General features: G+C 53.5%; 1 protein-coding gene across 1 annotated transcript in view; it reads left to right on the forward strand.

Annotated features, from left to right (window-relative positions):
- The first annotated feature begins 8,936 nt into the window (after nucleotides 1-8,936).
- Nucleotides 8,937-13,786, forward strand: part of Dtx1 (deltex E3 ubiquitin ligase 1) — a 29,950-nt gene continuing 25,100 nt past the window's right edge. The window contains exon 1 of the mRNA XM_032886538.1: nucleotides 8,937-9,336. Within this exon, the coding sequence (XP_032742429.1) occupies nucleotides 9,078-9,336 (259 nt within the window). The 5' untranslated portion in view covers nucleotides 8,937-9,077. The remainder of the gene's footprint in view (nucleotides 9,337-13,786) is intronic.

Here is a 13,786-nt window from a genome sequence, read left to right on the forward strand (position 1 = left end):
ACCAGCTTTGGGGAAGAAAAAAAAAAACAAAAAACAAAAAACAACAAAACCACTTCATTACTGAAGACAGAATGTTCTGTCAGTGCTCCCTTGTTACAGCAGCAAGAAGGGAGAAGAACAAGATGGAGGTCTAGTCTAGAAGAAGAATGTCCGTCCTCTGCTTGTCCTGTGAGCTGACCTCACAGGACAGGGGGTAAGAAGCTAGGACAAGTTACTGGGTGCAAATGGCATTTTGACCCTCAGTTGTGGAGGACAATGTCAGAGGAATAGTACCTGAGGTGACCTCTGGCTTCCATGTGCATGCACAGTCACATGTGTCTGCACATACGCATGTCCACACATATGTACACGCATGCACACCTCCAAGAGCCCACTCAAAACCACATTTCTCGCCCCAAAGCTTCCACAGCCTCCCCAAACTTGGCCACATTCTCCCGTGTGTCCGCCTGCCTCGCCTCTCTCCCTACACCCTCCCCCATGAGTGGGGAATCTCCCCGCCCGGCCTCCCACCCCGTGGGCTCCCCAGGCAGAATCAATTTTCAGCTGACAACAGGCGGCTGGCCAGGTGTCAGCACTTGGCCGGAGCCCAGGCAGACAGGCTGTGGGACAAGAGTAGATTACACATGTCGGGTAGAGGCAGCAGGGGGTGAGGGTAAGAGTGGGGCGAGGCCAATGGTGGCCACTTTCACTGTGGTCTCTCAACCAACTTGGAGAAGTCCCAGGTGGCCTGGGCCAGCCATCCAGAAGTTCATGCTGTAACAGAGCTTCCTACTTCCTGGTTCCAACTTCCTGTTTCCTTGCATCCTCCTTTGTGGTGTTGTCTGAACCATCCTCCATCTGCCATGACTTCCATCCCAGAATATACACCAGCATGATGATGCCCCACTCTCTCTGCCATCCCTCCTCCCTGCCAGTCCTCCAAAGTCTGCCTGGGCCCAGAGGCTGGGTCTCTCCTGTGGTGAGGCTGTCTTAGCACCTTCCATATCTGCCAGGACACCCACTGTAGATCATGTGACCCAGTGCTGACTGGTGGAAACAGAGTTCAGCCATGAGATCAGAGATTTTCTTCCTCTGATGGAAGAGAGGACCAGTTAACGATCTAGTTCCTCTTTCCCCTTCTTGCTCTGGACACCTTCATTTAGGATTATGAACTCTGGGGCCCCGGCAGCCATATTTGACATGGAGGAGACAGAGAGCAGTAAAGCTGAAATAAATGACCACCTACCTTCTGTGGGAAATCAGAAGCATCTTGATGGCTGGTATAGTTAGTTTTAGGTGTCCACTTGGCTAGGCAGTAGTGCCAGATGTTTGATCAAACATCCAGTCATCTCCACGCTGTCGTGACGTATTGTGAAGATTTGGGTGAGTCAAGAGGTTTAGCCCTCCACAACGTGGGTGGCCATCATCCAGTTAGCTGGCAGCAGTCTCAAGAGAACAAAACTGAAGTCTCCAGAGAAAGAAAGGATTCTGTGACTAAATAGCTACCAGTTCTTCCTGAGCTCCCACCTGACCTGCAGACCTTAGCCTGGCCCCTCTCCACAGTCACAAGAATCCATTGGGAAGGAGGAGGGAGGGAGGGAAGGAGGGAGGGTAGGAGGGAGGGAAGGAGGGGAGGAGGAGGAGGAAGGGAAGGAAGGAGGGAGGGAGGGAGGGAGGAGGGAGGGACCGAGGAAGAATGAGATGGGAAGGAGGGAGGGTAGGAGGGAAGGAGGGAGGGAGGGAGGGAAGGAAGGAGGGAAGAATGAGATGGGAAGGAGGGGGAGCAGAGAGTTTGAAAGAGTGTGTACAGAGGGTGCAAGGGAGAGAGTGTTACACACAGTCAGTTCGTTTTAGCATCATTGGACCAAAGATGCCACTGCCCACCCCAAGGATCTCCATTAAAAATAAGAGTCCTGGGCCAGCGTGTGACAGTGATTGACACCAAGCCTAAGGACCTGATTTTAATTTCTGGCACCTACATGATAGAAGGAGAGAACTAACTCCCATAAGTTACCCTTTGACCTAAAGACACAGGCCAGGATACCCACAGCCCCCATCAAATAAGATTTAATTTTAAAAAATGTATCCCAAAGCTTCCAGGTAATGCACCTGCTCTATCAACTCGAACTGTGTAAAAAAAAAAAAAAAATCCCTACAGCGAGAGGGGACAGGAGCAGCCACCAGAAATTATCTCCCATGAGCTCGTGCAACAGCTGGGCCTCCCTTATCTGGGCTGATATTGGTGCCCTGGGTGGCTCCAATGCCCATGTGACCTGGGAAGTTTTCTTTCTTCTGCTCCTGTGAATGAAGCTGCAGGAAGATGAGATGTCATAGTATCCAGCTGTCCATCATGCTGCAGTCAGGACATAGGGAGGAAGCAGAATGCTTCCGGGAAAGGAGATATCCTGTGCGGATCTACTCTGGGAGGTTTCCCAAAAAAAAAAAAAATTGTATATGCATGATCCTGTAGCTTGGAGAGAAAGAGACAGAGACAGAGAAAGACAGAGACAGAGACAGAAAGAGACAAAGAGGGAGAAAAAGAGAGAGAGGCAGAGACAGTCTGAGGTTTCAGCACTCTGCTCTCTTAATGCATTTGCTGGGTTGGAACGGTGTCCCCCAACAAAGCCATATTGAGAACTAAGCCTCAGCTTATGAATTTTGGGGGAACGTGGCTTAGTCTCTAGCATTCTTTTTTTTTTTTTTAAGATTTATTTATTTAATGTATGTGAGTACACTGTCGCTGTCTTTAGACACACCAGAAGAGGGCACCAGATCCCATTACAGGTGGTTGTGAGCCACCATGTGGTTGCTGGGATTTGAACTCAGGACCTCTGGAAGAGAAGTCAGTGCTCTTAACCGTTGAGTCATCTCTCCAGCCCCAGTCTCTAGCATTCTTATCTCTGGGATGAAATACTTAACAGACACAGCCTGAGGGAGGACGGGGGATCCGGGCTCAGGGCTTCTGAAGCTCCCATCCATCCTGAGGACAGGGTGTAACAAAGCCAATTACTGGAAGCCCAGGAGGGGACCAGGCCAGCACTTGGATGGCTTTTTCTTTTCCCATCTTCCTGTCCCAGTCACCAGCACACAGGACAGCGTGGTCCACATGCAATGCAGGTCTCTTACACTGGGTTAATCCTGTCTTGAGAACTCCCTGAGGGAAACACATGCCCAGAGCCAAGTCTCACCACTTGGCAGGTAATTCTAGAGACTCCTTATTGACCATGGACAGAGCCAACAGATTTGAAGGCAAAGTCTCAAAGAGACACTTTACCCTGTGCCCATAGTTGCTGTTCTGAACGCCCCACAGTGGAAATGAATGAATAAATGAACAGAGAGTGAAAGCTTCACATCTGCAGAACAAAGCCTCTGGGGGACATTTGCACAACAGGAGACTACTTGGTGCTGATGAATGGTAAGCTCGAACGTGACTGAGATGAGGAAATCCCATTGTGTTTCCTGCTTTTGCCAAGATAACGAATCCATTACCTAAAAAAGGTGGCCGGACCAGCAGGAGAGCAAGGAAGTAAACTCTGGCCACCAGGGGGCGCTCTGCACCCGCTCCTGTTTCGTTCCGCGGTGAAAGACCTGGGTCCTGCAGGTGGATCGATCCTGGATGGACCAACTCTTTCAGCCCCAGGGACACCGAACACATCTGGGTCACAGTAACTGTTTGTCTGGTTCCTTCCGTGGTCCTTCTCCTCTGCCTAGGTCAAGGGCACCCACAGCCAGCTGACTTGGATTCAAAGGGAGAGGTGGTGAGAGCTCGTCCAAGTCTCCATGGGGTAGGAAGACTGGAGTCCATGAAGAGTGGAGACACATATCCAAAAACTTGTGTACCTATGTCCCCGGATGCACGGTCCGATAGCGTGTGAAGTCTGCCGCAATGCCTGCTGGGAGGTTAGAATCCCGAAACTGTTTACAGGGTCCCTGGTTCACAGAATGTACTTGAAACATCCCATGCCCAGCACTGGTTTGCTAGAACTGGGTTCTGGGTCAGACATTTTGAGGAAGAACCAAAGAAGCAGACTCTGGGTCCAGACCACTCTCGGGACTCAGGAGTGTCTGTCCTCTTCTTCTTCCTCCTCTTGCCTTCCACTAGCCTGATCCATTCTTTTCCTCTGCTCCACCATCTTCAGGACAGGAGCCCACACCCCCACTCAGGCCCACTGACCTCCCTGCCATTCCAAATGGCCTCAGGGATTGAACTCAGGTCTTCAGGCTTGGGCAGAAAGTGCCTTTTCCCACAGAACCATCTTGTCGGAATCAGTATATATTAAATGTTTTGGGTTTTTTTGTTTTGTTTTTTTTTTTACCAAGGGATCTATGAATGGCCCCCAAACAGGCAGGGAATGTTCACAATGCAGACACACACACACACACACACACACACACACACACACACACAACTCAACCTGCCTTGGTGTCACTCTCTTGAATCCAGAAAAAAAAAAAATCAGTTTCTCCGGTGAGGATTGTACTCTTAGCATCTTTGAGAACTCAGGGGAGGATAAGTGCTCTCAAGGGAGCATTCAGATGGATGCAGCACGTGACCTTGAGGGTACAAAGGGGATCTTCTCACCCTGGGCCTCCTGCCTCTGGATGGGAAAACACCATTCCTGGGCCACAGCTTAGACATGGTCATCAACACAGCAGCTCCTTGTCACTGGGGTGGGCCTCACAGGTCACTCTTCCGGGGTCCCTCTGGTCTTCACCATACTCAGCTCTATAGCCTCAGGAGGTTCCCTGACTTCCAAGGGCCCCAAAGATATTTCAAGGATGTGTGTGTGTGTGTGTGTGTGTGTATGCTTGTATATATGTGCGTGTGTGTGTATATATATGTGTGTGTATGCGTGTGTATGTTTGTGTGTGTATATATATGTGTGTGTGAGAGAGAGAGTGTGTGTGTGTGAGCAAGTGTGTATGAGTATGTGTGTGTGTTTGTATATATGTGTATGTGTGTATGTGTGTATGTGTGTGTGAGAGTGTGTGTGAGTATGTGTGTGTGTTTGTATATGTGTGTGTATATATATGTGTGTGTGTGTGAGAGAGTGTGTGAGTATGTGTGTGTGTTTGTATATGTGTGTGTGCCATAGGTGTAGTATGTATGGGTGTGTGAGTGTGTGTGTGTGAACATGTTGAGTGTGTGAGTGTGTGTGTGTGTGAGAGAGTGGATGAGTTTGTGTGTTTGTGTGTTTGTATATGTGTGTGTATGTGTGTACATGTATATATGTGTTTGTGTGTGTGTATGTGTGTGTGTGTGTGTTTGTGTGTATGTGTATATGTGTGTGTATGTGTGTGTGAGAGAGTGTGTGTGTGTGTGAGCAAGTGTGTGTGAGTATGTGTGTGTTTGTGTGTGTGTGTGTGTGTGTGTGTCTACCCTCTGCTTCCTGATCTCTTCTTACAGTTTTTGCAATCATAGAAGGACAGAAAAGAGGTGGCCCCAGCTCTAAACGAACAGAGAGGGCCCGGAAGCCTGCGTCTACCCAGTTCAGGAGTGACCAGTACATGCTCCTAGAGACCCAGAGAACCCGCCCCGTCTAGGCCGGCAGCCACAGGTGACTGTCAACTGCAGTGTAGTTCTTCTCAGCCATCCTCCATGAAAGGCCTCACTGTGCTAGCTCCAACCAGGTCTCCTCTATTCGTCATTCAGCAAGCATCATGGCAGCAAAGGCTTTGGGGGCGTCAACTCCCACCCCTGCTAATTCTTGTGGGAAGCCGGACAAAGCAAGTAGCCTCTCTGAGCTTCCAGAGATTTTGTTTCTCTGCCCATAAAATGATGACACGGTCTTACCTCCGGGGGCTGAATGGAACGGACATTCAATAGACAGAATCCATCGTGCAGTGATCTCGGGCCAAAGAGGTGAACCGTGATGGAGCCCTTAGGGATCTTTTGAGCAGGAACCGGTTTCATGTAAGTGGTTAAGTAGCTGGTGGCATGATACAGGGTGTCACAGAGGAAGATGGATGAACTGGGAAAGGCTGTGGGGAGGAGGTGACTGGATTCTTTTGGTTTTGCTACGAAATCCCTGTGTGACTTTAAGTTGATGACTTCCTTTACCTTGAGGACCTCAGGTTCCCATCTATCACAAAGTGGTCATTAAGTAGTGACTATATGTGGTTGGAAATGGCTTTCTTGGGGTTGGGGATTTAGCTCAGTGGTAGGGCGCTTGCCTAGCATGCGCAAGGCCCTGGGTTCGGTCCCCAGCTCCAAAAAAAGAAAAGAAAAAAAAATGGCTTTCTTTCTTTCTTCATGTATAAACATATATATATATATATTGGATACATATATATTGGAGATATATATTGGATATTTGATATATATTTTATATATATACATATATATATAATATGTATCAACGCACAAGTCTGCCTCCTGGGTATAGGTTAGGTTTTTATGCCCCTCCCCCAACCCAAGAAGTCATTTTGAAGACCCTGGACACAAACTCTCAGCCCCTCCCAATCTTGTGGGAGGCTACCCCACAGACCCGAGGGCTACCCTCAGACAGGTCACTGACCTCCAGCTGGAAGAGTCCAGGAGCTGGCGGCCCTGCAGGACAGAGGGCATCCTGGGCAGGGCAAGGACTCCAGCTGACCCAGTTTGGTTCTGGGAATGCGCCTAGTGTAGCCTGCCCGTGACCTTGCTCTCCCCTCCCCACCATCCCCCACTCATCCCCTGCCTCCAGATCCCAACAGTGAAGCAAGGAAGGGATCTGGTCTGGTTCTCAAACAGATCCCTTAACCTTGTTCAGCTGCCTGGGTCATAATCCTACATGGCCTGGGCTGTGGCATCCCCAATCTAAACACCTTAGGCCCTGGCCCTGGGGTTCTCCCCTCTCAGCCCATGCTTGTTTCCTCAGATGCTGGGTTCAGTTTGCCAGAGGCCAAAGGGCCTATCATAGTGTCTGTGGCTGCCCCGAGGATCACCCTGCATTTAGGGAACTCCTGGTTTGCAGGTGGCTGTAAGAATCTTGGTGTGAGGTCTTCCCTCCCTCCCTCCCTCCCACCAGCCTCCAGGCCTGCCTGGTCCCTTCCCCCACCCCACCCCCCACCCCCAGTGACAGATAAACGCCATCCCCATCTCCCCATCGCTCTGGCTTGCTGACAGTAGGGAAAGCCCATTTAGGAAACAGGGTCCTGAGGCCAAACCAGAGCCGCACACAGGTCGCACAGGTCGGATGACTATCCAGGCTCCTGGGACACTGAACTTGATCCTTTTTTTTTTTTTTTTATGTTTTTCTTATTTTAGCTTTATTTTAATTTTATGTACACTGACGTTTTGACCGTTTTATTTCTTTATGAGGGTAATGGATCCTCAGGAACTGGAAGGGCTGCCACGTACGTAGGTGCTGAGAATTGAACCTGGAGGCTCTGGAAGAGCAGCCAGTGCTCTTAAGCGCTGAGCCATCTCTCCAGCCCCGCAGGACTGGGCCTTCTGGGCCCCTTCCACTATGGCAAGGAGATGCATAGTCACCCCAGGAGGCCGTATGAGCAGTCCTTAGACTGTCTGTAAATCAGATTTATTCATTCAAGCATTTATTGAGCGCCTGTTGTGTACCAGGCCCTAGCATATACGCTAAATGTACAGATGATAGATTGGAACCAGAACCCCTAAACACAGATCACGTTAGTGTCTCCCTGCCTGGATCCGATGCCTCGTGGGCCCAGCCGGGGACTCGGTGACTCGCGTGTCACGGAGGCTGGGCGGATCGGTCTCCTCCCCTTCCTCTACCCGCCCCGCCCCGAGGCCGCCTCCACCCGCGGGATCCCAGCGACGCGTCCGACGCGTCCGCGCGCCAGGACTACTGCGTCCCCCTGTCTGTCTGTCCGGCAGCGGGCGAGGTCCGGGCTGGGGCAAAACGGTGCCCTCCCTCCCTCCCAGGAGCCCGCGGGGAAAGAGCCAGAGCGGAGAGATCACGGTGAGCACGCAGCGCAGGGACCCCAAATCCCTGGCTCCAGAAGACCCATGGGCAGATGCCACCGGGCAGGGACATAACGACCTGCAGCTCTTTCGCCCCCGGGGACGCCACCCCTGAGGAAACCTAGGTCGCAGCTGCACCCGGCATCCTCCATCCATCTCGACATTCCGCATCTTGAGCTCGAATCCCTGCATCCCACATCCTTCATTCTGCATCCCCGAATCCTGCATCCCCACATCCCGCGTCCCTGCATCCCACACCGCAGCCCCCAGTAGCGTGCGGCCTGGGGCGGGGGACGCGCTCCAACCGAGCACGGGTCACTGCGGGTGACAGTCTGGGGTCTGGTGCCTGCTCTTCTCCGGGCACCCCAGGGACTGCAGGGCACGGACCCTCGAGCCTCCCTGCCGCCCCCCCACCGGCGCCCCATTGTTCTCTGCCGCGGCTCCTAGGAGGGGGAGGGGGCTGCTCTCTTCTTAAAGGGCCCTCTCCCCTTCTTGTCGCCCCTGCAGGTCGCGAACACCAGTGGGGTGGGGCGTGCCCCCGGCCCCCGCCCCTCCCAGGGTCCCCCAGCTGCAGCTCCGGAGCCGCGATCCCCACGCTCCGCCCCCTTCCCTGGGAGATCTGCGACCACTCAGGCCGACCGGGAGAGGGGACAGGGGTGCAGGGGTGCAGGGGTGCAGGGAGCCCCGTCGGGAGGGGCGGACCCGAGTCACCCTGAAGCGAGGCACGGGATCTGAAAAGCAGAGCTGAGCGCGCAGGGAGCAGCAGGCTGGAGCCAGGGCCTCCCGGGTGACAAGGCCCTGCGTGGCGGACAGAAGGAACGGGAACGAAGCAGGGAAAGGCCGAACCTAGAGGGGCAAGCGCCTCCTCACTCCTGCACCTGCACCGAGAGGACTAAGGAATTGAGAACATGTCCCCCACCTAGGACAGACATTGCCTTCTGCGCACCGCTGTGTGCAACAGCTGCGCTCTGCGGGAAGGGGTCCTCGCAGCGTCTGGATGGCCACCCATCCCCCTAACCCAGGCCTCTAGGCCTTGGAGAGGAGCCCAGCTGGAAAAGAGGCCACACTCCTCGCCTCCCGCCCTGGAGAGGGAGGACGAAGCTTCCCCGGTGCTCCCAGGCCCAGGAGGAGCTGGGCCAGCAACAGTGGGGACCTGGCCCCGCAAGCGTCAGCGGCCATGTCACGGCCAGGCCAAGGTGTGATGGTGCCGGTGAACGGGCTGGGCTTCCCGCCGCAGAACGTAGCCCGGGTGGTGGTGTGGGAGTGGCTCAACGAGCACAGCCGCTGGCGACCCTACACGGCCACCGTGTGCCACCACATCGAGAATGTTCTTAAGGAGGATGCCCGGGGCTCTGTGGTCCTTGGCCAGGTGGACGCCCAGCTGGTGCCCTACATCATCGACCTACAATCCATGCATCAGTTCCGGCAAGACACAGGTGAGTAGCCTCCCACAGGCCAGGCCAGCAGCTCTCACAGAGGGGGATGCAACAACCCCACCCCCACCCCCTCCAGGATTCCTGAAAAGGGAGTCTGGGGCTTTGGAGGTCCTTGTCTCTCCTGGGAAAAGGGACAGTGTGTCCTGGTCCAGATTAACATGTTGGTTCCAGTCCTCTGTCTTATATTAGCGGGGGGGGGCGTTGGGGGGAGCAATAAGCAAATCACACCGCTCTGAGCCTCAGTTTCTTCACCTGCAAAGTGGGTAGATTGCTGTCTCTCCGAGCAATGTAAAGATTTATTTAAGTGGATACCCCCCCCCAGCCCTCAGCCCCTCAGTGCTGTAGCACACCCTCCTATCAAACCCACAGGGGCCGTTTGGTTTCTCTCCACCAATCACAGGCAGAAAGTCTTTTTTTTTTTTTTTTTTTTTTAAATTCCTGTAGTCCATTTTACAGGCAAAGAAACTGAGTCTCCTAGCAGCTGAATGATTTGACAGCTGGGAGTCCAGAGCTGTGGGGGGACAAGCTGGCTGCAGGGGTGGGGTGGATGGGGGGGGGGGGGTTAATGGTGTAGATGATGCCTGAGTAGTGCTGGTGGTGTCCAAGATGGGGTTGGGGCCATGCTGGAAGAAAGAGTGGTGGCGGCCCAGTAACGCTGAGACACTGAAGTGTCATGGACAGTGGGAATCCTTGATGGTCTGAAATTGATGGTGCTGCTAGGAGTGACGTTAGGAGTGGCCTGTGACTGGGGGCGGGGGTGCTGGCCGTGTTGGTAGCCCCCTGGTGGGGGTGGTAACTGCTGATGGTGGTCGTGGTATGTCTGCAGTACAATTGTAACCGTGACGCTAAAGACGTCCCCCATTCTCAGGCCCTCTCTCCTCTTCTGAGGATTTGTCACCTACGGAGAGTTTCTGCCACATCACTGGCCTCTGAGACACAAGACAGGCAGTGCGCAGTGAGGCCCTGCCTCGTGGGAACCAAGGGACCCTTGGTGTGTTTAACCTCAGGGGCTGTGATAGGGACTGAGGAGACCTCTATGCTTCCCTGGGTGAACTAGCTTTGAGGACAACACAATCTTCATCTTCCTTATAGCTTCCCAGACGGCCTGGAGGCCGCTAACCACCTGTAGCTATTTCAACTCGAGTTAGTTAAAAATACGTCAGCAGGTAGCCACCCTTTGATCACTCGAGAGCCACAAGCAGGGCTAAGCAGGCTACAGTGTGGACCCAGAGCGTCCAGGGTTACGAGGGGTAACAGAGTCCAGACATGCAAGGGGTAGGGGATGGGGGACACATCTCCAGTGGCCCATCAATGTGACATTTCAGTGTATCTATTTCCGTACCTTCGGGCATCAACTGTGGCCAGGCCGGTCACAAGGACATTTACTGACCTCCTACTGTGTGCTGGAGTGCAGCAGGGAGTGAGACCCTTCTTAGCAGTGACTGACCAATAGTGATTGTCTGTATGTGGTGAAGGAGTGAGCAGGAGGCAAGAACCTGTGGGACAGAGATGTATGGGTACTTGGGAAGATAGACCAGGATATGGTGTTCCCAGAAAAGGGGATCAGCCAGGGCAAAGGTCCTGGGGGAGAGAAGGAACGGCATGGGCACCAGTCTATAGTGTTTGGGAGCCAGGGAAGCTGGCCCCAGACATGCAGGTGCAGGCTTTTAGGCTCCTCCTCCTAGAGAAAAGGAGGGTGGTGTCTGAGAGGAGAAGGTGGGGTTGGTCCCTTCACCTGCATCTTGGTTTAGCTTTCTATAGAGATTTTCCCAGACTTAACTTGGAGGGTGGGGTCCTTAGAAGCAGAAGTAGCCCCTCCCAAGGGCCCCAAATTTATATCTTTGCTGGTGGTCCTCCCCTGAGGTCTCCTTCACGTCTCGGCACCCCAACTGGAGCCCCCAAGTCCTCAGAGTCCCAGGCCTATACCACAGCATCAGTATCCGTTCTTTGGCCCAACCCAGGCCTAAGCCTTCACTTCCCAACTTCTCTCCGACTGCTTATTTCAAGTCACGCCTAGTCTGTGAGCTGGGAAAGGGACTGGGCCTCTGAGCGCCGGCCAAGATTCTCCAAGCAGGGTACAGGTTCTAGAAACCTGTAGGGAAGTAAGGGGACAGCCTAGGATCCTGGGAAGCTTGGAGCAGGCTCCTCCCTGCAGAGAGACAGACTGGGCTGAACTGGTTAGGGAAGGCCTCTGGCCCTTCCTGCCCCAGTTCCAGGGAAGAAACGAGATGCGTTCAGGCCTCCCTTTAGCTCTGACCAGCTTGGGGACCAGGCCTGAGGACCTCTCTCCTCCCCAGGCCTCAGTTTCCACATGGTGTCAGCAGAGAGAATGGAGCCAGTCTCACCTTACAGACCAACTCCTAGTGAGCCCGTAGCTGGGCACACTGTGAATGAGAGAGGGGGTGGCACATCCTAGTGCCAGGGGCTAGGACTCTTGCTCAGTTGAGGGGACCAGAAGTTCAAGGTCATCCCCAGCTACATTGTGAAATCACGACTAACCTGGGATATACAAGGCTTTGTCTCAAAAACCAAAACAAATTCAAAGAACAAAAAGCAAAAACAAAAACAAAACCGGCCAATTGTAAAGCCATAAAACCCAAAACTCGCATGCATGCACCAAAGCACACAGGGCCCCCATCAAGACTTGCTTAGTATCAAAGTCCCTGGAAGCTTCTGGAAGCTGACCTGTCCTCATGTGGGGAGATGTGAGCCAGGTTTTGCCCTGATGCACAAGCTGGTGGGCTTTTCAGTCACGTGGGACCTCTGGCGGACTAGAACCCTGCCACTGGAGCATGCGCACTGCGTGGAACATATGCAAATGAGAAAGTGTGGCTGGGTTCCGATAAACACTGCGGCCGCCGCTGATATTTGAATTTTGTGCCATTTTCACGGCTCATAAGTTATTATATTTTTTTTTTACAACTGTTGGAAAATGTAAAAACCACTCTCCATTCTTCTTCGGGTGGGGAGTGGGGGAGTGGGGGTGCGTCGACCCCTTCCCCTGCAGTTCACCCCACCCCCGCTCCCTGCCAGAGCATCTTCTAAACTTGCCTGTGGGGTGTGACAGAGGCCGACACCCCAGAACACCCAGCATGATGTAGGCACGCCTCAGGATGTGCCAGACGGAGCTCATGTTCAGTGCAAACACACGCGTGCGGCCACAGCCTGTTCATCAGCCGCCGGCACACAAATGTCCTGTCTGTCTGCCTGCAAGGCGGCCAGCCAACCCAGGGGAGGGGAAGGGAAGGGGGCCAGGTGTCAGGCTTGGGGACAAGAGGAGAGGACAGATCTGTCACGTGTGTGTGAGAGACATGATTGTTTACTCAGCTGCCCCAGATGTTTCCACTTCTCCCCTCTGGGAGGAGGGGTGGTTCCCACAGAGCCCCCCACGTGGAGGCAAAGGCTACATCCCCTGACCTCGGGATATTAGATCCCTAACAGCTACACCCCATTGTCTACTGCTAGCTAGGTTTCTTTTCTGGGCTGGGGATTTGAACTTTGAGCCCAGGACCTCACACACACTGGGCCAGTACTCTTCCACTGAGGTACGTCACCGGCCCTCTTTAGTGTTCGTTTTCTTTTGAGACAGGCTCTCCCCAGCTGGCCTTGAACTTGTGACCCTCCTTCTCACTCCTTTGATGGAATGACAAGGCCTGGCTGAGCTCCCAAAGCTTAACCCCTTTGCCTGGAGCTCCACCACCTCAGGTGGTTGCAAATTGTCAGGACCTGAGGGGTTGGACCAAATGGGCTCACAGAGGCCAAGGAGCCATCGGGATGTGAGGCGGGGAGGAGCTAGGAATGGCTTTACTCCTCCCCAACAACTCCGAGACCTATAAGGTTTAGACTCCAGGTAGGAAGACTGAGGCCCAGAGAAGGTGATTCACTTACCCAGAATCACACAGCTTAGCAGCCCCAGGGCCTCCTTCAAGACCTTCTCTGAACAGCCAGGATAGTGGGCTCCGTGGTCTCTGTGGCCAGGGAGTGGGGGTGGGGAGAGAGAGTTTCTGTGTGACAAGTCTCCCAGGTTCCTTCTCAGAAGAGACAGCTAAGACAGACGCCATGAGAGCTCCACCAGTAACAGAGACAGACATAGAGTGGTCCTACATCCCTTCCCTGGGCAGCCATCCCTCATCCAGCCCTTAAGGGTGGGTCCTGCCTGAGATACTTAGACTAAGGGGGAGGACTGAGGTCGCCTATCGAGGAAGGGCAGCTGTTGCCATTGAAAGCACTTCCAACATTCACAGTCCAGTTGGGATGGGACGACAAAGCCCCAGAGAGGGTGATCAACCTGCCCAAGGTCACACAGCTTTTCTCTCTCAAACCAAAACTAGACATCCTAAGTCGGGTCTCAAGGATAGAGATGAGGGCTGGGTGTCCCCTGAGAACTCTCTTGGGCGTGTTGTTGTTATGTCTAAACTAAGGCAGGGACATCCCGAGTTATCCTGGAGCC

This window comes from Rattus rattus, chromosome 16 (genome assembly GCF_011064425.1).
Source record: "Rattus rattus isolate New Zealand chromosome 16, Rrattus_CSIRO_v1, whole genome shotgun sequence".
NCBI classification, from domain to species: domain Eukaryota; kingdom Metazoa; phylum Chordata; class Mammalia; order Rodentia; family Muridae; genus Rattus; species Rattus rattus.